Source organism: Hemicordylus capensis, chromosome 3 (genome assembly GCF_027244095.1).
Source record: "Hemicordylus capensis ecotype Gifberg chromosome 3, rHemCap1.1.pri, whole genome shotgun sequence".
In the NCBI taxonomy this organism is placed as follows: Eukaryota; Metazoa; Chordata; class Lepidosauria; order Squamata; family Cordylidae; genus Hemicordylus; species Hemicordylus capensis.
Window position 1 is genome coordinate 253,648,862 of NC_069659.1, and position 27,318 is coordinate 253,676,179.

General features: G+C 42.6%; 1 protein-coding gene across 3 annotated transcripts in view; it reads left to right on the forward strand.

Annotated features, from left to right (window-relative positions):
* Nucleotides 1-27,318, forward strand: part of TCERG1L (transcription elongation regulator 1 like) — a 277,404-nt gene that overhangs the window by 189,549 nt on the left and 60,537 nt on the right. For all 3 annotated transcript variants that reach the window (XM_053312335.1, XM_053312332.1, XM_053312334.1), the window contains exon 6: nt 21,923-22,017. In XM_053312335.1, the coding sequence (XP_053168310.1) occupies nt 21,923-22,017 (95 nt within the window). The remainder of the gene's footprint in view (nt 1-21,922; nt 22,018-27,318) is intronic.

The window sequence follows — 27,318 nt, forward strand, 5'->3', positions numbered from 1 at the left end:
CAAGAAGGGCCAGGATCAGGAGTTGGCATTATCAGGTGGCAGTCCCAATCCTGATATGGGCCACATTAAATTACTGGTGGACGGCAGTGTTGATAACTGCTGGTGTTCCTCCTCTTAACTGCTGTCTATAGCTCCCTTGAAGTCCATGCATGCCACCCAGCTTTTCTGGGTCTTAAATATAGCCTTCTATCATGCTAACATGGAAAAGGTATCTCTGTCACCATGGCAATGAAGATGACTTCTGTACTCTCTGAGCCTATAGCTGCACTGGAGCATGCCACCCAGTCTCTCGACCTAGCCAATATCTACTCTGCACTCAGAGGTGCAAGTGCCTGTTCATTGCTTGGGTAGCTAGGCTGAATCCTACCCATAAGCAGCTACTCCACCTCTTCTTCCCTTTGTTCAGGTGGCCATGCTAGCTTGCTAATTGCACCTTTTCCCTCTTCAGTACCAGCCACTGCTCCCCACACCACCAGCTACAGCTCCCATCTGCTTGCTCATTGGGCCCAGAGGAAAGGATCAAGTGAGCGAGCAAGTGGCGGATCAAGGTGAGGAGGAGGATACAAAAGCATCCACTCTGCATAGTCATCCAATTGATTGATGATTGATTAAGTGCCGTCAAGTCGGTGTTGACTCTTAGCGACCACATCGATAGATTCTCTCCAGGATTATCTGTCTCCAATTTGGCCTTTAAGGTCTCACAGTGTTGCATTTACTGCTGCCGTAATCGAGTCCATCCACCTTGCTGCTGGTCGTCCTCTTCTTCTCTTTCCTTCAACTTTTCCCAGCATTATGGACTTCTCAAGGGAGCTGAGTTTTTGCATAATGTGTCCGAAGTATGATAGTTTGAGCTTGGTCATTTGTGCCTTGAGTGACCATTCTTGATTGATTAGTTCTGTGATACATTTGTTTGTTTTCTTGGCTGTCCATGGTATCCTCAAAAGTCTTCTCCAGCACCAAAGTTGAAAAGCGTCAATACTTTTTCTATCTTGCTTCTTCAAATCTAGCTTTCACATCCATAGAGTGTCACAGGAAAAACCATTGTCCGAACGATTCTAATCTATGTAGGTATAGAAACAACATGACAACTAATTATCCTTTCCAAGGCCTTCATTGCAACCCTACCAAGTGCTAGTCTACAGTATGTTTCTTGACTGCTAGACCATTTACTGTTGATGGCAGTACAAGGCAGAAGCTATCCACCTCTTCTGTGTCCATTATCAATTCTGAGGCTGGTTGCTATACCTGTTGTCATTAGTTTAGTTTTCTTTACATTTAGTCGTAGTCCCATTTTTTCACTGTCCTCCTGACTTTCATTACTAAAGCTTGCAGATCATCTGCTTTCTCAGCTATCAGAGTAGTATCATTGGCATAGCACAGGTTATTGATGTTCCTTCCTCCAACTTTGAAGCCACGCTCGTCTTCTTCCAATCCAGCTTATCTCAGTTTATGTTCAGCATATAATTTGAATAAATAAGGAGAAAGTATACAGCCTTGTCTTACTCCTTTGCCAATCTGGAACCAGTCTGTTTCACCATGTTCCATTTGGACTGTGGCTTCCTGTGCTGTGTATAGGTTTCTCATGAGAACAATGAGATATTCTAGGACACCCATTTTCCTAAGAACATTCCACAACTTGACATGGTTGATGCAATTGAAGGCTTTTCTGTAGTCAATAAAGCACATATTGACTTCTTTTTAGTATTACTTGACTTTCTCAATTATCCAGCATGCATCAGCAATGTCTCTTGTTCCTCGGCCATTTCTGAAACCAGCTTGAACATCCGGCATTTCCCTTTCCACGTAAGGCTCTAATCTGCGTTGGATGATCCTGAGCATTATTTTGTAGCATGTGAAATTAAGTATATTGTGTGATGGTTTATGCAATCTGTTAAGCCTCCTTCCATTGGTATTGGTATGTAGACGGACCTCTTCCAATCTGTTGGCCACTGTGTAGTTCTCCAAATTTGCTGGCATAGCTTGGTTAGAGCCTTGACTGATTCTGATTCTGTTGCCTGCCATATTTCTGTAGCTATTCCATCAATTCCTGTAGCCTTCCGACTTGGTAATGACCGAAGTGATGATCTAACTTCACCTTCCCATACTAGAGGTTCTTTCAAGTAGGTTATATCTTCTAGAATATCTTGGATGTTGGTGCCCCTGCTGTACAGATTTTCAGTATACTCCTTCCATCTCTGTTTGATCTTCTCTGAATCAGTTACTATGTGTCCTTTGACATCCCATATCATACCATTTTGAGGTTAGAACCTCTGAGTTCAGAGATCTTTTGGAAAATGTAGACATCCAATTAGACAGCTGTATATGAGTGGGCACATGGAGGATGAGATGCAGTATGGGTTTTTATATGAAAAGTTTGTATGCTGGAAATAATACCTAAACAGAGTTGGCTCAATGACTGTCTCCATGGTTTTGCCAAAATGAAGATAAACAGCTAGGACTAAAAGTGTGTAGTGCAGTTTCAATAGCATTGTGTTGTCATGCAGAAATCCATTAATGAATATATGGGCATCCCTGATTTCACTGTATGTGGCATCTTTTCAAAAGCAGGCTCTTTTGATTTATTGTTTGTAATCTGTATATCATTGTCTCTTGCACACATGATTGCATCCTGCATTCTGCCATTAATCATGCAGTTTTTATCAGAGGCAACTACAGAAATGCTTGTCTGGGTATACTTCACTTTTTAACAAAAAGGAAACTTTTAAATCATCAAGTATTCATTTTCCAATTTTCCAGTTTTCCAATTTCACCTGAGAAGGTATGCACTCTGGGGGCTCCGTCCATGCTTCTTAATCACTATAATGCACAATGTCTGTTTGCTTCCTCTTGAAAAGAGCCTTTTAAAAAGACATTTGCAAAAACATGACAATTGGTATACAAAACCTTCATAATAGTAATTGCTATGATAAACAGTAAACTGTTGATTGGATTATTAGTGCAGTTACTCTGTATGATTAACCTTCACATTGACAACCTTTCAATGTTCTGTTTGTCATGGTGTGGAATGTTATGACTGCATCAAACCTTTGGGATTTTTTTGGGGGGGAGGGGGGTAGTTCTGCTTTGATGTTTGAGCAATAGATTACCTAAAACAAACTAGTGCTTTTTTAGCAAGCTGATTGGAAATTGTCATTGTTCAATATATATATTGTTCAATATATATATTTTCTTAGAAAGTTTGATTTGCTTATCCTAACACTTCCTAACAGAGGCCGCCAGTGAGGGTTCAGAGGTGGGGTGAGATGGAGGGCAAAAGGTACCTTTAAAAGTTACGATTATTATTACTACTTTGAATATGTATATACCGCTCTTCAATCAAAGTTCTCAAAATGGTTTACGTAGAAAAATAATTAATACATAAATAAGATGCCCCCCAACCAGTCCGCAAAGGGCTCACAATTTAAAAAGAAACATAGGGCAGATACTAGCAACAGCCACTGGAGGGACGTTGTGCTGGGGTTGGATACATGTTTTTGTGTGAATGATTGTGCCTGTGTTCATTTTCAAGGTGAACTGGACGTAGGTCTCTACAAATGCCAGATATAGATCCGAAACATACTGCTATACCTTCATTTAACATGACATGTGAACAACAGTACTTGCATGCAGGTTTGTACTTTTGTACACTGTGAGGCGGTTCCCACCATCAGTGGGAGCTGCCTGGGGAGGGTTTGCGGGGAGAGTGGGCTTAGCCTGCTCTGCCCGCAGACAAGCAATCAGTCTGCTGCGGGTGGCCGCCGTGGCTGTGTGATGGAGCTGGTGGGGGCTGGGAAGTCTGAGGGCTGCACGGCCCCCAGAGGGTCCAGCATGCCTTGCGCAAGTGCGCAGGGCATGCTGGAGAGACCCCCTACACGGGAGGCTGCTTTTGAGCCTCCCAGTCAGGGGTCTCCTTGTGAGTTGCCATGGCACAGAGCCACACCGCAGCAACTCATGATTGCAAAAACTGTGTTTAAGCACCGTGCTACTTAAGTGGGCGACGTGCTTAAGAACCATCGGGCTCGCAGCTGAGCCTGGTGGTTCTCACGATGGTAGAAAATCGGACTAGCGGAGGCTAGCCCGATTTTCTACCATCATGTGAATAGCCTCTAAGTGTATTCACTATTGTGTAGATACTGAACATGCTGTAATGTGTGAACAGAGCTATTGTTGAGCCCTGTTCTAAATCAAGGTAGGCAGGGCTGCAGGAATATCCATCACTAGCTGTGGCACCTCCCTAGAATGTTTGCAGCCTAGCACTAGCAAAATTTGTAGCAAAGAAGTAAAATGGGGATTTTTGAGGCATGTTAAAGCTTTGCAACTCTGGCAATATGCATAGAATATCATTTTATGTGCACACACAAAGCAGCTACAGTGGAAATACAGAATGTAAGTCTGTGTAGGAGTGAGCTTCCCGCCCGATATTTTTTGTTGAATAAGAATTTTTAAGACCTTATAAATATAAAAGACTGTGATGTTGGGAGGCAAAGTAATTTAAATGGGCATAAGGAACCTATTTTTGTGCCAGACCTGTGTGTCAGCAATGTGAGTGGTAATGCATTTCTCATGCACCAATAACCAGTGAACATTTGAAAATAAATTTTTATGTTATAGATGTCTTTGCCCCCTCTGCTTACAAACAGGTAGCATTTTGCTCCCACATAGACCCAAGTGTCAGAAATGCCCCATGAATTATAATTCTGTTCTAGAAAAAGAATATGTAATTTAGCACACATTTTCTGTTGTTTTCACAAATACATATTGCATATTGCACTAAGGACTGGAGAAGATTAGGGCTGTTTCTGTAGCACCCAATATTTTCTGTTGTGTACTGTACCACCCCAAAACCTTTAAATCCTATGAAACCAATAATGGACCCATGACTTGAAAAGGACTCTTTTCATTCTTCTTACAAACAAGCTCGTATCAGACCTATTAGTATTTTCTCTACTATGTTTGCTGATGGTATGTTGAGTAATGGATGGATGGCACATGTATATTTATATCATTATTGTCCCCTGCTTAATTGCCCAACACTTATAATTGCCCATCTCTCCTAAATGGATGAACAGAATCTATGGAGCAGCACTAAGGTGATAGGAAACTCTTATCTGTGGTATTGGCTCTGCGGTATTGGCTCATTCATATGTGTAAGTCACACTTGATGCTGTAGTCATTAAGTGACGGCGATCATGCATGTTCCAATCAGTTCTGAGGCTCAAACCAAACATTCATCAATATGTATGCTAAAGAGGTATGCTTCCAACTGTGAATGCCTTTTTTTCTCCATAACAGCCATGGTGGCCCAGTCCTCATTGAGAGCATGGTGCACGGGAAGGAGGAAGTTAACTGTCTTAGTGCATTTTCTGCCAAGAGTTGCCTCCCTTCTCCCCTGAAGTGGCTATTCCCCTGGAGCTGTGATTTGTTAAAAAAAAAAAAAATAGCCACTTGAGGGGGTGGTATTTTCTGATAAAATGGCATGAGGAAAAGGAGTTAACTTTCTTTCCCCCTTGTTCCATGGACCAAGTAAGGATTCAACCCCCCACAACTTTTTAAACAAATAAAACAGAGGTGCTTCCAGGTGGCACTTGATCCTTCCAGTTAGAACCTTCATTCAGTAATGAGCTTGACTCATAGGGTCTTCATTTCCCTGAATTCAGTTGCCTCCAAACACTTCCAGAAGTTGATTGTGCTGATCATGTATTATGGAGTGCATGTGTGAACCCGACTAGACAAGCATTATCCTGCATGCCACCTTCAGAGTTCAACACAGGATTTCCCTCTCCCAACCCCCACAGACTGCCCCATGCATTACCATTTATTTATTTGTTTCTTTGTTTATTACATTTATATCCTGCTCTTCCTCCAAGGAGTCCAGAGTGGTGTACTGTACATGCTTCTGTGAGGTAGGTTAGGCTCAGAGATAAGTGACTGACCCAGAGTCACCCAGTGAGGTTCATGGCCATATCCAACAAGGTACATACATTTTAAAAATCCATGTAGTAGTCAGGGGAAACATGGTTAACTATGCAACTCTAATCTGAGGTGGAAATGTACTTATATAACATACTGCAATGTGGCAGCATTAAAATATATGACCTATTAAAAGTGATTCCATGTTGATCTATTCTTCTAGTAAACTGTTACATACTTTTCCAATTATCAGCTACTAGAAACCATTTTCATTCCAACTGCATAGGACAACTTGCAGATATACCTTTGAATGTTTAATGGTTTGGCACATCCCGTAGAAACAGGGCCAGCTGCCACAGGCCCTCCACATTCACATTAAGCATACACGAACTGTGCACATGACTTGTGAGTTGCTGTTTTATTGTGGAATAATAATTGTGTAAAGACAAGAGTGCCGTGACACCTGGAAGACTAACCAGTTTAGTGTCATCTGAGTGGTCACAGGGAAGAACCTACATCACCAGGTACAGAAGTGATCTTGGGGACACAATTTAGGGATGCCAGGGTGGCAATTATTCCTCCTATGTTTTAAAAAACTTGTAACTATTCTCCAGGAACTCTTATATCTCTAGCCAACTCATAATATCTATATATAATCAAATACAATATAGCAGGTTGCAAATTGTTTCCCAAGAACTAATTTACCCCCTTTAGCTGGTTGGGTTAAGGAAGGGCAGGTGAAAGGTAGATCAGGTTCTACTGGTAGAATGTTTATTTACAGTAGATAAAATCCAAGTTGTTTAGTGTTAGCAGCAATAAAAAGCCACCCCAATTTGTTTGCTGAAACTAAGAAAGGTTGGCGGCAGGGGGTAGATTTTTGTGTGACAGGATTGGTTGCTCACACCTGGTACTGAAATCAAATTCCTGTTCCTTCATTTTAAGTCTGCCACCCTGAACCACTGCTATGCACTGGACTTTGAGTAGTCAACCTTTAAGACCTAATTAAAAATGTTCCCACAAGCCTGAAATCTGCCCACCCCACCATATATTATTTAAAGAAGTTAAGTGGCTAGTGCCATGCTCAGTCAATCGGATCCTTATTTTAAGCAGGATGGCTTGCTGCCTTTCCTTCTTTTCATCTGCCAAATTAGTTTCTAATCAGACTTGTACAGCCATGTGAATGTAATATACTACATGACATATCTGCAGTGGAAGCTAAATGTTAAATGAATGTTGCCCACAACATGCAGAAGAAATGTTTAGGGGCAGATTGCAGGGGCAGATGTTATTTCGGGGCAAAATCCCTAAATGTTTAGGGGCATATTGCAGTTTCCACTGTGCCTCTAAAAGTAAAGCAAACGGAGCACCACTCATGTCAAAGAACAACAGTCATTGTGTTGAAATCATGTATTAATCATCCCGTGGAATATCTTCAGTGCTAACAGCTTAATTTAAGTGGAAATGACTTGACTGGGAAGAGCGAATGTGCAAAAGCAGAGTAAATAAATTGCCCGAGAAAGTGAGTACACCTTTTTGCAATGCTTTCCTCTCCTAGCAGATATAAATAATATGTTGGGTTAATGTAAAACTATCCAGGAAGACTCCTGTTACTGTTGCAAAAGATGGCTTTCAAAAACACATTTTCATCGAGCAGCATGGCTGCTCTATTAGTTTCCAGCCTCGGGTGTGCTGCGGGTAGATAAGTATTTTTCAGAAAAATAAGAACTTGGATTTCTTTTGATCTTTGCCATAACAGGCTGCTACTGCGTTACCATCTTGGGCTCCTCCAAGTGGACACAAAAGTGGTCCTCCCATACAACAGGAGGGATGTGACAATCTAGCTGAGATGGGCCGTGATGGAGAGGCATTACTGCAAAATGCTAGAAGAGAGATGAGTTCTTGGATTGAGTTTCAGAGAGCAGTTGTTGCTAGGATGCTCTTATTGCATTCCTCTTTTTGTTTTTAGCAGCATTTTATATTGGGTTTTTTTTCTGCTGCAGTAGTTCTTGAGGGGGAACATCAATGTCTGGTCTCTGTAAGATTGAGAAGAACTGATAAGTGCCCTCTTTGCATATAAGCAGTCCTGGCCAAATCATGATTTCAAGCTGTGCGCATGACCAGTTGCCTTTTTTGCACTAGTTTTCCATAAAATTATGATGTAAATTATGATACTAAAAATCACATTTTGTTCCATTTCACAACCAGGCAATGATTAAGAATAGTGCAGAGTCAGGGAAAGGAGCTCCCAGTCAGTGGTTCAATGAACTACTGATTGGGGAAGCTCTTCAGGGGCTGACTGGCCCTGGTACTGTACATGCCCCCTGCATCTGAGGTCAGATGTAGGGTGTATAGTTAATCCATGGTCCCCCCCCCCATCTCAGACACAGGGAGTGTAGCTTAACTCACAAACAGGGCTGCACAGCCCTATTTATGACCAAAATCTGGCCAATCATGGCATGGCTGGGAGCAACTCTCCCTGCCTTTAAAAGGCAGGGAAAGCCATTCTGGCCACATTGCGAACACAGTGCTGGTCGGATTTTGCTCATAAACAAGGCCGTGCAGCCCCTGTTTGTGAGCGAAATAACGCCCCTGCGTCTGATGTCAGATGCAGGGACGTGGCTGGGGCACAAAGTGTGGCCCCTGAAGCGTGGTGGCCCAGGTTCTTTGAACCCATTCGCACAATGGTGGCTCCGCCCATGCTTTGGGGGTCCTTCTTCAAAGCACAACTACCCCAATTAAGAAAAAAAAAGAACAGCCCTTCTGGATCAAGCACAAGGCCCATCTAGTCCAGCATCTTGTTTCACACAGTGGCTCACCAGATGCCTCTGGGGAGCCCACAGGCAAGAGGTATGTGCATGCCCTCTCTCCTGCTGTTGCTCCCCTGCAACTGGTATTGAGAGGCATCGTACCTCTGAGGCTGGAGATGGTCCACAGTTACCAGACTAGTAGCCATTGATTGGGTAAAAGTCAAGGATCTTTGGGAATGTCCTCTGATAAAGCCGATACAACCAAAAATGGAAATTGGGGAAGCCACTGTGCACACAGAGAAGTTTTTGTGTATGCTCACAAGTGTCTTTGAGCCAAGATTGTAGTTTGATCATATGAGTACCAAATGGTAGTGTTGGGACTGTATTCTCAATGCATACCTTTCTGAGGATCATGGTTACTACTGATGTAGCAATGGTGTTAAAGCAGGTTTTGTTTTATTTAATGATAAGGACTGACCTGAAAGGGGGAATTTTTATGAACATATCCATCAAATATGAAATGTACTTTTTCTAGAGTTCTTCGGAGTCTCTGAGAAAAGGGGTCAAAATGTTTGATATGCAGTCTCTCTCACACTGTAAACCACTGCATTTACATTATCAGTGAGCAAGCACTTTGCTAGTATGAACAGCCTGCCCTTTTCTAATTTGACTAATTTGAAGGTACCTGGCCAAATGCAAGGTGGGTGAGCAGCATACTGCACATCATCTCCCTTAAACAGGAAAAGGGCTTGCAAATTAACAGGTTAAAGGAGGTGATCCCCAGTTCAGCGTGCAGCAGTGTAAGCCTCCTCCTCCTCTCTAGTTAATTTGAAAGCATTTGACCTGCTTAGAGAAGGAACATAGGAAGCTACCATATACTGAGTCAGACCACTGGTCCATCTAGCTCAGTATTGTCTCCACAGACTGGCAGTGGCTTCTCCGAGGTTGCAGGCAGGAATCTCTCTCAGCCCTATCTTGGAGATGCCAAGGAGGGAATTTAGAAACTTCTACTCTTCCCAAAGTGTCTCCATCCCCTGAGGGAAGTATCTTACAGAGCTCACACATGTAATCTCCCATTCATATGCAATCAGGATGGACCCTGCTTAGCAAAGGAGACAAGTCATGCTTGCTACCAAAAGACCAGCTCCCTTCCTGTAAGAAGAGACTATCTGCTCCTGACTGGGTATGATCAGCTAATAGAAAAGTTCAGGAAGAATTCCTCTGGCTTTAAGCTGGCTATGTTTGTACTCAGTGACATCAACACACTCATTCTGTGGCACCTGATTGGCTGGGATCAGTGCAGGAAGAAGGATCAGAGAGGGGAAATGTGCTGAAGCAGCAGCAGCCTATAGGATCAATGGTTGCTGTAGCTATGAATAGTAGGGGTGTGCATGGAACAGGGGAGCCTGGTTTGGTTTGAATTGAACTGGACTCGAAATGTGCCTGGTTCAGTTCCGTGCATGCCAAGCTGGGCCCCAATTCAGCTAGAGGCCGGACCTGTTCAGGCCTGGCTCAAAGGTGGTGGGGTTGCTACAACAACAAAGAGAGAGCCAGTGTGGTGTAGTGGTCTGAGTGCTGGACTAGGACCATGGAGACCTGAGTTCAAATCCCCATTCAGCCATGAAACTAGCTGGGTGACTCTGGGCCAGTCACTTCTCTCTCAGCCTAACCTACTTCACAGGGTTGATGTGAGGAGAAACTTAAGTATGTAGTACACTGCTCTGGGCTCCTTGGAGGAAGAGCGGGATATAAATGTAAAAAATAAATAAATAAATAAATAAAAAACAACAACAACTATTTTTTAAAAGAAAACTTATCATTGGGTACAGTGGCCTCCAGGGTGCTGCCGCTGCCTGGGGGAGTTCCATTGGTTCCTGCTCCCTCACTGGCCTCCCCCAGTCTTTTTAGGGCCATTTTGGCCAATTTTCGGGCCTTTCCAGACCTCTCCCTGCTCATGTTGGCCATTTTGAAGGCCACTATCCATGCACACTGGCTATTTGTGTGTCCATGTCATGGCCTGGAGGCTGTAGGGCCCGGAGGTGGTAGGTTTTCTTTAAAAAAAAAATTGGTTGTTTTTGTTGTAGAACCCCTGAACTGGTCTGGGGGGTTCCGCTCGAGGTACCCCTTGAGCGGTTGGGAACTGCATGAAGTTGAACCCAACTGGGCCAAATTTGGCTGGAGGGTGAGCTATGAAACTGGCTCAGATCAATGGCAAACTGGCTCAACCATGAGCTGGTTCACACATCCCTAATAAACACCACCCAAAAAATGGTAAGACAAAAGTTTCTGAGAGAGCATTTTCCAAAATTCTGAATTTCTGTCCTGTGTCTGAGAGCATAGCACAGCTTACTTGGGGAGGTGTGGCCTGATGCTGCATTGTATCTGCCTCAGCTATGTGAAAATAGAAGTGTCAAATATGATCGGTAGCTCCTGCTCAGGCACCAAATAGGACAGCTTTTCTTCTAGGGCCCCTAGTGGCCTTGAGTAAGACTCTCAGCCTCACGGTCAGGTTGGACTGGGTTGGATGAGAACCTGACATTTCTGGCTGTGAAAAGGCCTTCTATTTAGACACTTATATAATTTGCACTGCACTGTCAGTTTCATAATCATGTTCATTTGTGCTATTTTTTTTAAACCCCTTTATTTCATTTCCATGCTGCAATATGTTCACTTGCAGCTTGATTGCAGTCTCTGATATTTCTTCCCTTTATTATAGGAGATTCTAGAAGCAACTAACAAATTAATGCATTATTTACCAAGTGTAATCTGACTGATGAAAAACTTTGAATAATGTATTCTTCGTGTGCCTGCTGGAAAGTGAGTCTGTGATAGAATGGAACAGCCAGCGCGGTTTTGATTTTAAAGGAAATACTCCTTTAACGGCCATTGATTGTGCAGCAGCTACAGAGACGTGCAGATCAACCTGCATACCCAAGGCTTTTTACACACATAATTGGCTCTGGTGCTTTGCCTGTTCTAGCAGAACTCTGACGATTCAATTGCACTCTGTGGGTTCAAATTACAGAGCACTGGAACATGTCTAAGTATTCCTTGTTTTGTGCTTTTCCACCAACTCGGAAGATTGTGTCATCAAATAACCTGTAGCTTGAAAGAAGGGCCATATATCACGACACCATACAGGGGCGTAGCAAGGTTGGAGTGGGCCCAGAGACAAAATTTTAAAATGCACCCCCCCCCGAAGCTCAGCGCATGAAGTAAAGAAATCTTAAATGAGGCTGGATAGTGGTAACAAAAGGCATATCTATCTATCTATCTTTATATATCTCCTATGTGCCACTATAGAACATCATCCTAAATTATTTTTTTAAAGCTTTTGTAAATGGTGGATGATGCAAGTCATTTACATGCTGTTCTGGTAGCTCCAGGTCTTAACACTCACATCAATTTTGGAGGATAGATACAACTGAAGGAAGCACGGGCGGGTGTGTGACTGGGGGAGTCAGTCATGTGACTTGCCTCTGCCCCCCCCAAGGCAGTGGGCCCCCAAACAACTGTCTCCCCTTGCCCTATTCTAGTTACGCCCTTGACACCACAAAATGCTGGACCACTGAAGTGTGATAGGAGTTATAAATACCTGATTAATTTAATAGAAATAATATAAAATCACAGCATGGCTTTTCCGAATATAGATGCCATCTGTAAGATGCAGCATGCCACATTCAGGCTGAAGTGCACTCATGTAGCCTGATCCTATTCATCTTCACTCAGAAGTAAGAATCATTTCAGTGGGACTTCTTTTTCTAGATAAGTATTCCTAGGACTGCAGCCTTGGATATATTTTATTATTTATTTAACAAAAGTGAACAAGAATCCAATGACAATAGAGAATCAAAGAATAGTTTTAGGTGTGTATCCACAAGCTTATGTGGCACTTGCTGTCTACAACATATCTGCACCTGCATGTGTCATCTGAAACAAAATAAGCTTACTTTTTTTCTTTAGAGCTACTTTTTCTCATTTGCAAATACATGCAGATTTAATGGATTGGTTAAGCAATTAATTGACTGAAATGCCTACGATTAAACAGTTAAGATTTCTTTTTGTGTGGCAAAATGCTTTGGCTTTGTATAATAAGACTGTACAATATGAACTAAAAATAAGATGTGCTCATGATTTGTGCAAATTCACATGGACCTCAGGCATTCACTATCTGATTGGATTTAGTATGCTCTTGTCTAACCCATAAGCTACATATGCTTAATTTTCCTTAAAATCCAAAGATTTAGATTTTAAGGGAAATTAAGCATATGTAGCTTACAGTGGCCTCATTTGCATGTAACACAGAATGGGCCAGTGTTCTGCAGATGTTATGTCCGAACACGGGGAAATGCAGTTTGGCACGGTGTTGAAACTGACAGTTCAGATTTGGAACTCCAGTCTGAACCCTCGGGTTGTAGTGAGTTTCATCACCGCAGCCTGAGGTTGGATGCAGCCTGCAGCACATCCAAATGGAACTGGAACTGGAGTTGAGGGAGGAAGCTCCTTCCTCATCTCTGGCATGATTGGCTGTGCGGGCTGACCTTCAGTCACGAAGGAAGCCCACACAGTCTCGCTGACTGCAAAGAGGACTCTCTTTGTTACTTCCAAACTGAGATGGGAGAGCAGGGGGAGGGGGAGCATGGAACCATTGGACCTGCAGTTCCATGTTACATATGAATGTGGCCAGCATGTATTAGAAAAGGATTTAGCCAAATTTAGGCTCCTGTAATAATGTACAGGCCCCCTAATGGCACTGCGGGGAAATGGCTTGACTACCAAGCCAGAGGCTGCTGGTTCGAATCCCCGCTGGTATGTTTCCCAGACTATATCAGGCAGCAGCAATATAGAAAGATGCTGAAAGGCATCGTCTCATACTGCACAGAAGATGGCAATGGTAAACCCCTCCTGTATTATACTAAAGACAACCGCAAGGGTCTGTGGTTGCCAGGAGTTGACACCAACTCAATGGCACACTTTACCTTTAATAATGCACTAGATTATCTTTTGTGGCTAAACATAACACAATAAAAAAATTAAATAGGTGTCAATACAACTATTTTACTAGTATGAATTGTATGGTGAGTAGTAAGTACCTTCTCACCATGGAAATAAGAGAAGTGACTTGTGACCCATGTAGTCACATGATAAGCTCAATTATCCCATACTGGTTCAAATTTTAGAATTGTTATCCTATGGTGGCTTGCTGACTTCTTGTTTCATTTGCTCAGGAAAATGGTAGCTGCCAATGAAAGATTGTGCAATATGAAAATACGATTATCTGAATAAATTTATAAATTATGAATTGGTGCTGCTGTCTGGGATGTGTAAAGTAGTTATTGTTTCTGGACTAGCTTGCATTTGACACCTGGGCTAATTCAGAACACCAATTTTGAAAGGGGGATCCATGAAGGATCCAGAAAATTACAGGCCAGCTAGCACAATATCTGTTTTGTGTGAACTGTGGAAAGGGTAACTAACTGAACATAAAATTATGAAACATACAGGAGAACAAGTCTTGTTGAAGAATAATTTACATAGCTTCTGAAAAGTTCTGCCTCACTAACCATTTCGAGTTACTTGACAGTGTCAACATGCATGTAGATATAGGGGATCTGTTTGGCATGCATTTGGACTTTCAAAAAGCTTTTGACAAAGTCCCTCACCAAAGGCTCTTGAGCATGCATAGACAACCTTCATTCTCCAGGTGTTGTTGAAATACAACTCCCCTAATCCCCAGCCACAATCTATTGGTGTTGCAGTTGTAGTTCATCATAGAGATCCAAAGTTGCCTACCTATGCTAAACTAAGCAATCATGGGATATGAGGACAGGTTATTTTATAAATTGGTAGCAAATTAAAGAATAGTAAGCCAAGAATAGGAATAAATGGACAATTCTTACAATAGAGAGTAAGAAGTGAGATCTGCCAACGATCTGTTTTAGGTCCTTTTATAGCTTTTTAACTTGTTCATAAATGAACTGGAGCTAAGTGCAGCAAGGCAACACAAATTATTCCAGGGTGGTGAAAACTAAAATCATTTGTGAAGAAGAGCTCCAAAAAGATCTATCCAGATTGGTGAATGGGCAACAAAATTGAAGAGTTCAATGTTAAATAAAGTGATGCACATTGGGGCAAATACTCCCAGCTTCATGTTTATACTGATAAAGGTCTGAACTGTGAGGTGACCAACAGTTCAGAAAGGTGACTAACTAAGATAGAAATCCTGGAGTCTTGGACAGCAAAGTGAAAATACTGGTCCAGTTTGTGGCAGCTTTGAAAAGGGAGATTCTGTGCTAGAGATTAGGAATATCTAGCATGGAAATCAATTCAAATATATGATGTGGCCACGTTTGGAATACTGTGTGCAATTTGGTAGCCACATCTCAAAAATGACACAGCAGGGCTGGAAACAGTGCAAAAGAGGGCAATCAAAATAATCAGGGTGCTGGTGCACTTTCCTAACAAGAAAAGGAGGCATGATTGAGGCATATAAAACTAGTGTAGAGAAATGAATAGAAAACATTAAAACCAGCAGGTCATCCATTGAAATTGGACCGAGTAGGGTTCTTCACATAGCACAACTTCACTTAGCACATAATTAACCTTTGGAATGCAGTGCCATAAGATGTAGTGATGACTACTACTTTGATGGCTTTAAAAGAAGATTAGGCAAATTGTATGTCTTTGGATGACTACTAGTAGTGATGGCTGTATGATGTAGGGATGTGCACAAACTGAGGTTCATGCACAGGTTCAGCATCGAACCGGTTCGGCCAAGGTCCAAACTGGTTCAGCGCCATGGAGAGAGGAGGAGTGGCAAGTGGGACCTTTCAAAAGGAAGAAAGCAGGTCCTTACCTGCTATCTGCCACCCCATGTAGCTTCCTGCTGTGATGGTGTGACCCCAATAACCCACATGTGGTGCTGGTATGCACATGTCAAACATTCCTATCACAGCAGGAAGCTGTATGGGGCAGTGGGAAGTAGTTAAGGACCTGCTTCCCCGCTTTTTAAAGCCGCCCCTCCCTAGAGCCGAACCTGTGCACAAACCTCAGTTTTTACACATCCCCATTGTGCTGCCTCCAGGTTCAGAGGAAGGTTGCCTCCAAACACTAGCTACAGGAAGCAGTGATGGGAGAGGGAGATGAAAGGCCTTCATCTCCTGCTTATGAACTTTCAAAAGGGATCTGTTTGTCCACCATGGGCAATAGGATTCAGAACTATAAGCTCTTCATCTGCTCTAGCTCTGCTTATGTAATCTACTAATTGGAACCCCCAGGTTCTAAGGCTGGGGACAAACAATGGGAGAGGACACTTGCCTTTATGTCCTGCTTGTAGGCTTCCCAGCATCATCTGTCTAGTCACGGTTGGAAACAGGATGCCAGGCTAGAGGGACCCTTAGTCTGATCCAGCAGGGCTACTCTTTCATTCTATGATCTTACCAGAAAACAAATAGATGAGCATTCTTCTTTGTTCTTTGTGTTCCACTGAATCACATTAAACTATTGGCAGTCAATGCTGTTGAAAGCATAATTCCCTTGTTCCCACTGCTGTTGTGCCATTATTAACTTAGCACGTTGATTAGCAGCTGTCTCTTGTCAAAATACGTGCTGCAATGTTCAGATGTCGGTATTCTCTTATTAGGCTCATGTTTATAGGATTCCTTCTGCACCTTTGGACTATATTCAGTGGTTTCTCTCTCCTCATGCCTACAAAAAAATTTGGATTATATGCTATGTTCACCCTAGTGCCATAGTATCCCATCTCATCTTTTTCTGAACTTAAAGAAGAATAAATAAATAAATATAGAAACCTCTAAGGGATTTTATAAGTTACAAGTGGTATATAAGTTGATGGATAGTATGAATAATTAAGAAAAAGGTTAGTCAACCATAGAGAAATCAGGAAATTTGCCTAGAAAAGATGATCATGCTCTAAAAAGCCTTTTTTCTTGCTTCAAGAAAAGGTCAAACTGTACACATTTGGGAAACTAAGTGAACCTCATGTGTGGTGAAGCAAGATATTGCTCCCAACCTCCATGCACCTGACTTAACATCTGAATATCAATCAATACCTAGAGCCCTGTGTGCATACGGGCACTCATAGACACACAAACCTGATATGTACAGTGTGACTTTGAGGGGTAAAGACTGAATGTTAGATGTACAAGTATGGGGCCCTTTTAAGGTATGTGCCATTTGGACAGCACATGAAACCTGTGGAGGCTACAGTCAAGCAAGCAGGTGCACTCCCCTCTCCTTTGCCCCATGTTTGATTCACCATGTGTGCATAAGTCCATAGGCTTGTCCGGGAGGAATTCACCTACTTACTGACTGGCAGTGCATTTCTTCTGAGATACGATTGCCCTCAAGGCCTTTTTAGCCTAGTGCAGCTTAAGTTCCAAAAGAAGGAAGAAAACCTTAAGTAAGAAAAGCTAACTAGCAAGGATTATTTTCTCCATTTGACCTCCCATTACTATGCAATAAAATAGATACATTTGAAACTGGTTACAATATTAAGCATTTTCAGACTCAACAACTACTTCTTGTTGGTGGATTAATGCTCATTTGGTAAGCCACCCTTGATTATCTAAAATAGGTTGCATGGAAGTTTAAAACTAATATAAATTAAAGCTCTTTATAGGACTTCATCCTTTTGTGCACTAAGTAACTCATTTATTTTTAGAACCTTTATGAAAAAATTCAAGGCTTTTGTTTTCTAGCATCAAGGGAAATGCCCTTAGCCTTGAGAAACAGTGCGTCTGCCAACATTCTGTCAGTGGTTTTGTCTCAACACTAATCTCAATTTGCAGGGTTAAAGTAAGCTTAACCAGTGTAAGAGCCAGTATCTCTTTATTTGCATTGGAAGTTTCAAAATGGTTAATGCAATTTCTTTGCTGTGTACACAGCTGATATATCATACCAGCAGCATTGCTTACAGCCATTCCCCTTTTGGAATAAGAGTCACCATCAATACCACTAGTGAAGAAGAGACAGTATTTCATTTACTGACCTCTTCTTGAAGCTGACCACAAACATGGAAATAATAGTATTTTACAAATGTCATGTTAAGAATGATTTGGTAGAAATGTATTTTCAATTGGGACAAAATACCAGATTGAGAATTTGTTTATGATGCATTTAGTGTTTGTGATTTAGGGATTTTTTTAAATTTTTAGTAACATACTTTGCTGGGAAATCATACATTACTTTCCCAGGAAATGTGGAAAAACCATTGAAAAGCATGAGGAATGAGCACGGATAGAGCTAGGAAACTACTAGAGTCACAATGAGATAAATGAAACTCCAGACCAAACCACAAAATGGAAATATGCCATTATTTCAAGTAGGTTCCAGATCTTGCCCAGACTACCCAAAAACCCAAACTCCAAAGCAACTGCCTTTGTGCACTGGAATATGTGGAAAACCTCTCTTTGGAAAGCATGAGGAATGAAACCTCATAGATATAGGAACAGACTAGAGTCACATAGTGATGGTGGTTCCAGGGGGCAAGGAAGGGGGTATACTGGGGGGGGGGGGAGGAAACTGTGAACATTGCCATTGCTGGCACCTGGGATTCTGCAGGAAGCCTGGGAGACTGACAGGATCACATGGGGAGGCCACCCGGTCCCTGCCACTCAGCCTCCCTCTGCAGATTGTTATGCTGACCAATCAAATGGTTGCCACACATGTGCAGAAGCCAGCTGAGCTGGGGTGGGGCAGCCTACCCGCAGGATCCTATCAGCCTCCTGGGCTTCCTGCAGGATGACATGTGCCACCATCAATGATGTTCACCATTTTTCACAGTTATTTTCCCCTGCCCTCGCAGCACTCCCGGAACCACTGTCACCAGCAGAAGACTTTACATGTGTGTGGACACAAACGGAAATAACCGTGGAACTCTCCTTCACATGTGGCCTGAGCCTCAGATGTTATTGAAACCAGATTCATTGTGATTGATTGATTGAGTGAGTGATTAAGTGCCATCACGTCAGTGTCAACTCTTAGCGACCACATAGATAGATTCTCTCCAGGATGATCTGTCTTCAACTTGGCCTTTAAGGTCTATCAGTGGTGCATTCCTTTCTGCTAGTAGCCCTCTTCTCTTTCCTTTAACTTTCTCCAGCATTAAGGACTTCTCAAGAGAGCTGGGTTTTCGCATGATGTGTCCAAAGTATAATAGTTTGAGCCTGGCCACTTGTGCCTCGGGTGAGAATCCTGGATTGATTTCTTCTATGATCCATTTGTTTGTTTTCTTGGCTGTCCATAGTAACCTAAAATGTCTTCTCCAGCACCAAAGCTCATACTCATAATCATACTCATTGTATAAGGGCAAAATTAATTGTGATGTTTGAAATGTGTGCATGCATCTCTGACATGCCACAGAGGTCATTTAGATCAAGACTACTGAACTGAGGAGGAATAACCTTTTCTCCTGCACCTAACCACAGTACAAATACTTTCCCCAAGAGGTCATGACCAATATCTTGATGAACACTGTATCAGTACAACAACATTTTTCTTTGTAGATGTGAGATTTTCATTGTGACTTCCATCTGTAGTCATCTATACATCCTGAAAATATGTGCCTGAGGGTCCCCCACTATCATATTTTTGGGACGCATAGCGAGATGCAGAGGGAAGGGGGATCACACAAAAAATTGACACCCCCCTTGCACAATGAAAAGCACTATTGTGCCAATGCAGCATTTGTCTATATGTTGGCCAATATTTACCACTGAGAAAATATAAAGACATGTCCAAGGTCACAGGGTCCAAGGTTTGGTCCTCAGTGTTTTAAATGAGAGGAATTGCATTGTTGATGTGCTCCAGTGGCAGTTCCATCCCATTTAAGATTGGGATTGTATGAGCTGGTTGTATGGAAATACAAAATAAGATTGAGCTGGTTGTATGGTAATTTGTGATTCAAAAACTATGTGAAGTTTGTGAGGTTCCGCTCTGTTATTACTAGTTATTGGTGACAGAAAAATTATTATCTTTATTGGATTGTGTAATTTTACTTGAGCTGTATTAAGTATGTTCTATGGCATACTTCTTATTGCTAGATTGGGTTTCTGTGTGGGAAACAATGAGGGCGAGCCAAGTTTTCCTCTTACCTTGATTCCAATCAATCACTTCTCCCTCCTCCTACCTAGTTGTTTGCAGCCACACAACTGAAAATCAGGAACACACACAGCTCCCAAACCTGGGTAGGACACAGTTTTTGGTTGTGTGAATGAGCTCAATGTTTTAAGAATGTTTGGGGTAGTATAGAAATCCCACTTTCTGAGTGCAACGTATTTATTCATTTCAAATAATAAAAGCATTTGATATAGTTTTATCAAACTGTAGAATCCAGTTCAGCCGACTCCAGATTCCAGATGGTGTCACTTGGAGACTGTTGGTATGCCAAGTGGGAATTAATGTATGGAGTTCACAATCTGAACTGGATTCCACAGTTATTGCAGAGTCTACTATGGAGATGACCAGCAACTCCTCTTATAAGATCAGATTGGTTTATTTGTGACTTCTGTGGATATGGTTTGTGACTCCTGTGGATATGGACAAACTGCTTTGGACTATGTCCTACAACCAGTTCTCTTGACCCTTGCCCAACTTGGCTTATTTCATCTGGTAATCATCATCATACTATCAGAGAGGGTCTGGTAAATATTATAAATGCTTCTCTGAGGGAGGTCAGGATGCCTTCTTGTCTTGAGGAGGCTATTACTTGAAGAAACCTACATTGGATCCCTCAGAGTTAACCAACTATAGACCCGTCTCCAGTCTTCCATGGTTGGGTAAGGTGACTGAGTGGTAACCTCTCAGGTCTAGGCAGTTTTGAAGGTAACATTTCAAACTGTCTTTAGAGAGGGCTATCAGGTTGAGACTGCCTTAGTCAGCCTGATGGATGATCTCCAGTTAGGTAATGACAGAGGGAGAGGTCATTCACACACACAAAAACCCTCCTGTGTTCTACCCAGAATTGGGAACTGTGTGTGCTCCCAGTGTTAAGTTATGTGGAAGCAACACAGGTTTTTCTCCTACCTTGCTTCCACATAAACCAAAAATTGGCAGCACACATAATTCCCAAACCTGGGTAGAACACCATTTTTGATTGTGTGAATAACTTCAGAGTTTGACTCTGCTGATCCTTTTGATCTCTAGGCAGCTTTCAGTACCACCAACCAGGGCATCCTTCTGGGTCGCCTGAGGGAAGTGGGATTGGGTGGCACTGTTTTACAATGGTTCCATTCCTACCTCTTTGGTAGATCCAGATGGTGTCACTTGGAGACTGTTGGTATGCCAATTGAGAATTAATGTATGGTGTTCACAATGCTCCATACTGTCTCCAGTACTCTTTAACATCTACATGAAACTGCTGGGAGAGATCATCAGGGGATTTGGTGCAGGGTGTTATCAATATGCTGATGATACCCAAATCTATTTCTCCATATCAGTTTCATCAGGAAATGGCATCACTTCCCTAAATGCCTGCCTGGAGGCAGTAATGGGCTGGATGAGGGTTAACAAACTGAAATTGAATCCAAATAAGACAGAGGTACTGATTGTAGGGGATCAATACCCAAGAGATGGTTTAGAGCTGCCTATTCTGGATGGGGTTATACTCCCCCAAAAGAACAAGTATGTAGCTTGGGTGTGCTCCTGGTTCCTAACCTTTTTCTGGTTTATCAGGTTGAGGCAGTGGCCAGGAGTGCTTTTCATCAGCTTCAGCTGTGCCCATTTTTGGAGGTAAATGACCACAAAGCAGTGGTAAATATGCTGGTAACCTCCAGGCTTGATGTCTCTAATTCACTCTGCATGGAGCTATTAAGAACTGAGTAGGTCTAGTAATGGTTGCTACCAGCTTGTTTGGTGGTGACTTGGGACCAGGACTTCTCTGTGGCTGCTCAAGGCCTTTTGAAATGTGTTCCCTGTGAAAATAAGAGCTTCTCCATCTCTGATTGCCTTTTAAAAGGCACTCAAGACACACCTGTTTTCTCAGGCTTTTAGTTAAAATTAATTTTAAACTTTGTTTTTATTCTGTGAAATTGTTTTGTTTTGATTTTGTTTTATTTGATTTTGATTGTGTACACCACCTAGAGATACACATATCAGGTGGTATATAAATATGATAAATAAATGTCTGATTTTTGCCTTTCAAGCTAACTGTAAAAATCCCAAATGATTGCCGGGGGGTTCTGAGAGCTCAGTGCAACACAGACGTTTAGTGGGATTTTCCCCATCTTTTTCCCCCCCTGTTACAGATAAAAGCAAAGAATCAAACAGGACTTCCTGCCCAACAACCCTCATTTTACATACTGACATGAAAAATAAGCCAACAGAGAATGAAGAAGGGAAGGTTTGTTTCTTATTATTTCATTCTGATTCGGGAAAGATGTTAATCTGCAGGAATTAAATCAAGAACAAAGGCTTGTTGAATAAATTAATTTCTCTTTCCAATACAGTTTTCAAGAACTCTCATTGTCATCTCCCTATCTTGGTAGCCTCAAACATACGAGCATAGGCACCAACTGGCACCTTCAGATAAATCACATACTACAGCATTCATGGGACTGTACCACATAAGACTACACTTTATGACTACATGTTTGGATATTATCCCACATCAAAATCCCCCTGCTCATGAAAAGTTACTCAGAGTGTACTCTAGCTTAGCCTTTTCATTAATGTGCTATTTTTCTACATGCATGAGTTTTTTTATATGGAAAGGCTTTCTAACAATGGTATTTCTCCCTGGAAATACTGTTCTATAAGCTATTGAAGAGAGGGCTAAACATAATGACTAGATACCTGTCTCAATAGCAGAATACATACTCCTGCTTATTACATACAGTAAGAACATAAAAACAGCCCTGCTGTTCAGATCAGGCACAAGGCCCATCTAATACAGCATCCTGTTTCACACAGTGGCCCACCAGATGCCTCTGGGAAGCCCACAGGCAAGAGGTATGTGCATGCCCTCTCTCCTGCTGTTTCTCCTCTGAAACTGGTATTGAGAGGCATCATGCCTCTGAGGCTGGAGATGGCCCACAGTTACTAGACTAGTAGCCATTGATAGACCTGTCCTCCATGAATCTGTCTAAGCCCCTTTTAAAGCCATCCAAGCTGGTGACCATCACGACATCCCATGGCAAGGAATTCCATAGATTAATTATGTGCTGTGTGAAAAAGTACTTCCTCTTGTTGGTCCTAAATTTACCAATCTTCAGTTTCATGGGGTGAGCTATGGTTCTAGTGTTGTGAGAGAGGGACAAAATTTTATCTCTATCTACCCTCTCCACTCTATGCATAATTTTATACACCTCAAACATGTCTCCCCTTAGTTGCCTCTTTTCCAAGGTAAAGAGCCCCAGATGCTGTAGCCTAGCCTCATAAGGAAGGTGCTCCAGGCCCCTGATCATTTTGGTTGCCCTCTTCTACATCTTTTCCAGTTCTACAATATCCTTCTTAAGATATGGTGACCAAAACTGTATACAGTACTCCAGATGTGGCCACACCATAGATTTGAATAAGGGCATTATATTAGCATTTTTATTTTCAGTCCCCTTCCTAATGATTCCTAGCATGGAATTAGTTTTTTTTCCACAGCTGTCACGTACTGAGACAACACTTTCAATCAGCTGTCCATCACAACCCCAAGATCTCTCTCCTGGTCAGTCATCGTCAGCTTAGATCCCATCAGCATATATGCAAAGTTGGTAGTTTTTTGCCCCAATGTGCATCACTTTACACTTGCTTACATTGAACCACATTTGCCCTTTTTTCACCCAGTCCCTCAGATTGGAGAGATCTTTTTGGAGTTTCTCACAATCTGTTGTGGATTCCACTACCCTAAATAGTTTAGTGTCATCTGCAAATTTGACCACTTCGCTGTTCACCCCAAATTCTAGCTCATTTATGGACAAGTTAAAGAGCACTGGTCCCAGTACCGATCCCAGGGGGACCACACTTCCTACCTACCTCCATTGTGAAAACTGTCCATTTATTCCTACTCTCTGTTTCCTGTCCTTCAACCAGTTACTGATCCACACATGAACCTGTTCCCTTATTCAATGACTGCTATGTTTACTCAAGAGCCTTTGGTGGGGAACTTTATCAAAAGCTTTTTGGAAGTCCAAGTATACTTTGTCAACTGGATCACCTTTATCCACATGCCTGTTGACACTCTCAAATAATTCCAAAAGGTTAGTGAGGCAAGACCTTCCCTTACAGAAGCCATGCTGGTTCTCCTTCAAAAAGGCCTGTTCTTCTTTATGCTTAACAATTTTGTCCTTAAGTAGGCTTTCCATCAGTTTACCCAACACCGAAGTTAAGATGACCAGCCTGTAATTTCAAGGATCCCCCCTGGATCCCTTCGTGAAAATTGGAGTCACATTGGCTACTTTCCAGTCCTCAGGTACAGAGCCTGATTGCAGGGACAAGTTATATATTTTTGTTAGGAGATTCGCAATTTCACAATTGAGTTCCTTCAGAACTCTTGGGTGGATGTCATCTGGCCCTAGCGATTTGTTACTTTTTAGCTTTTCAAGACAGTTTAGAACATCTTCCCTTGTCACCTCAAATTCACCCAGTTCCTCAGCCGCCAAACCTGAAAAACTCAGTTCTGGAGAGGGTATATGGTCAGTATCCTCCGCCGTGAATACAGATGCAAAGAACTCATTCAGCTTCTCTGCAATCTCCTTATCCTCCTTAATAATCCCTTTCACACCCTCATCATCTAAGGGTCCAACCGCCTCTCTGGCAGGTTTTCTACTTCTGATATATTTAAAGAAGTTTTTGTTATTTCCCTTGACACTTCTAGCTATATGCTCCTCAAACTCTCTCTTTGCATCCCTTATTGTGTCCTTGCATTTCTTTTGCCAGAGTTTATGTTCCTTCCTGTTCTCTTCATTTGGGCAGGACTTCGATTTTCTGAAGGAAGTCATCTTCCCTTTCATAGCTTCCCTGAGTCTATTTGTTAGCCATGCTGGCATCCTCCTAAACTTGGTGGTACCTTTCCTCATTCTTGGTATACATTCCAGCTGTGCTTCTAGTACTGTGGTTTTAAATAAGTTCAATGCTTTCTGGAGTGATTTGACCCTCTTGACTTTCCCTTTCAACTTCCTTCTTACCAGTCTCCTCATTTTTGAGAAGTTTCCTTTTCTGAAGTCCAACACATCTGTGTTGGACTTCCTTGACAATTCTCCACTCTCATATATGCTGAATTGGATCACACTATGGTCACTGCTCCTCAATGGTTCTGCAACTCTGACATCTCACACCAGGTCCTGGGCACCACACAGGATTAAATCCAAAGTAGCTATCTCTCTGGTTGGTTCCATGACTAACTGTTCTAAGGCACAGTCATTTAGCACATCTAGAAATTTGGACTCTCTGTCATTTACCCAGTCTATGTGTGGGTAGTTGAAGTCACCCATTATTACTGCCCTGTCTCTCTTTGATACCTCTCTTATTTGTTCCTACAACTCCGGGTCACTCTCAGTGCTTTGATCCAGAGGGCGATAGCACATCCCTAGTAACATATTTCCTTTCCATCCTTGTAATGTTACGCATAATGATTCTGTGGAGGACTCTGGTCCACCTAGGTTTTCTAGCTTATTGGAATCTATCCCTTCTTTGATATACATCACCACTCTTCCCCCAACCCTCCCCTCCCTGTCCCTTTTATAATGTTTATATCCAGGAATAATTGTGTCCCACTGGTTCTCACCATTCCACCAGGTTCCTGTTACACCCACTGTATCTATGTTTTCATTAGTAACCAAGTACTCCAGCTCACCCATCTTGGCTTGGAGGCTTATGGCTTTGGTATACAGACACCTGTACACCGGGTCCCTCACCTGTTGTTGGCATGTACCATCATTTAACCTCTTTGGCAAGCTGTCCTATGTTTCCTTCTGCTCAACTCCTGGCTCTACTCTGTTCCCTTCTGGTTTATCTGAAACATGTTCACCCTCACAACTTAGGGGATTTTGCCGATACTAAGCAGATACTACCCTGTTCCCGCTGGCAATGCCCCAGGCATCATTTTAAAACCTGCTCTTTGACCTTCTTGATTTTTAGCTCCTGCAGTCTGGTTCAAGTGGACCCTTTCCCTTTTGCACAGTGCCTAATGAATCTAAACCCCTCCTCCAGGTACCACTGTCTCATCCACGCATTGAGACCCTTCAGCTCTGCCTGTCTCGCTGTCCCTGCCTGTGGAACAGGTAGCACTTCAGAGAACACTACCCTGGGGGTCCTGGACTTCAGTATGCTACCTAGCAGCCTAAATTTGGCTTCCAGGACCTCCTGACTGCGTTTCCCAACATCGTTGGTGCCAATGTGCACCACGACAGCTGACTCCTCCCCAGCACTGTCTTAACAGTCTACCTATATGCAGTATGATGTCTGCAATCTTTGCACCAGGCAGGCAAGTAACCATGCGGTCAACACGCGGGTCACAGGGCCATCTCTCTATGCCCCTAATGATCAAATCACCCACTACTAAGCGGGCCCCACCCCCTCTGTGTGAAAGGATATGGGTGCAACACCCAAGGAAGGGGTCCCTGCTAAGGGAGTGTTTCCCTCTTCTTCAGACCCAAATCCTCCTTCCCTGAGACCCCTCATTCTCCATGACAGCAGAAGCGCTGTCAGAAGCGGAGTGGGATGCCTCTACGACATCCCTGAGGGTCTCATCCACACATCTCTCTGCCTCCCTGAGCTTCTCCAGGTCAGCCACCTTGTCTTCAAGGGAATGAACTTGTGCCCTGAGAGCCAAGAGCTCTTTGCTCTGAGCGCAAACTTCTGCCCCTTGGGCAGATAGTCATACATGCAACATTCTGTGCAATATACTGGGAAGCAGCGCCTCTCCTGCTAGCATTCTTCCTTCATAACTAGTTTTATTGGCTATTTAGAGTATATCGGGTTTGAAGCTAGGTACTGGGTATGGCTGTCAGCTAATTAATGGTTTTTAGTTTTGCTCTCCAAGAAAATCACAAAGGTTGTGTAGTACTCACCTTATTCTTGCCTTGTGTGTCTCCCCACAGCTTTTCCTGCCAGTCTCCTGCTAAACTCCTTCGTTATCTGTTTGCAAACTCTTGTTAGCTCCTGGGAGCAAAGCTCCTCTGGTGTGAGCCTTGTATTCAACACCAGCAGTCAAATTGACTCAGCTCAGGAATGTGGGGCCTCCCACAAGCTGAGGCCCTCACCTGGAATGGATCCCCTACTCAGGCCTTTCCTCTGGCAAGGACACAAACACTTCCAGCCAGCTAGAAATCCAACCCTAGGAGATTTCCTGCACTAGCAGACCTAGCTTCTCCTTCCCCTCTTGTTTTCTTGGTGATTCATTAATTTATTTTATTTCCTTGCAGTGTAAATGTTGCTACAGTCTTGTTGCTTCCTCCCTCTTCAAGACCAGCAAGCAACTGCCTCTCAGGACTGCAGCATCCTCTTTCCTCTTTCAGGAATGCTGCTTCCTCTTTCCTCTTATTAAACATTTGCAATGTTATTTTAATCCTTAAAATCGTAAAATTATGAAATAAGAACACAAAGGTGTGCTTTTCAGACAACAAATGTAGGCTTAACAACAACATATGTTCAGTAGATTGTGAGGCCAGACTACATGCACAGAAAACTTGTATGAGTATGTATGAGTAGTCAA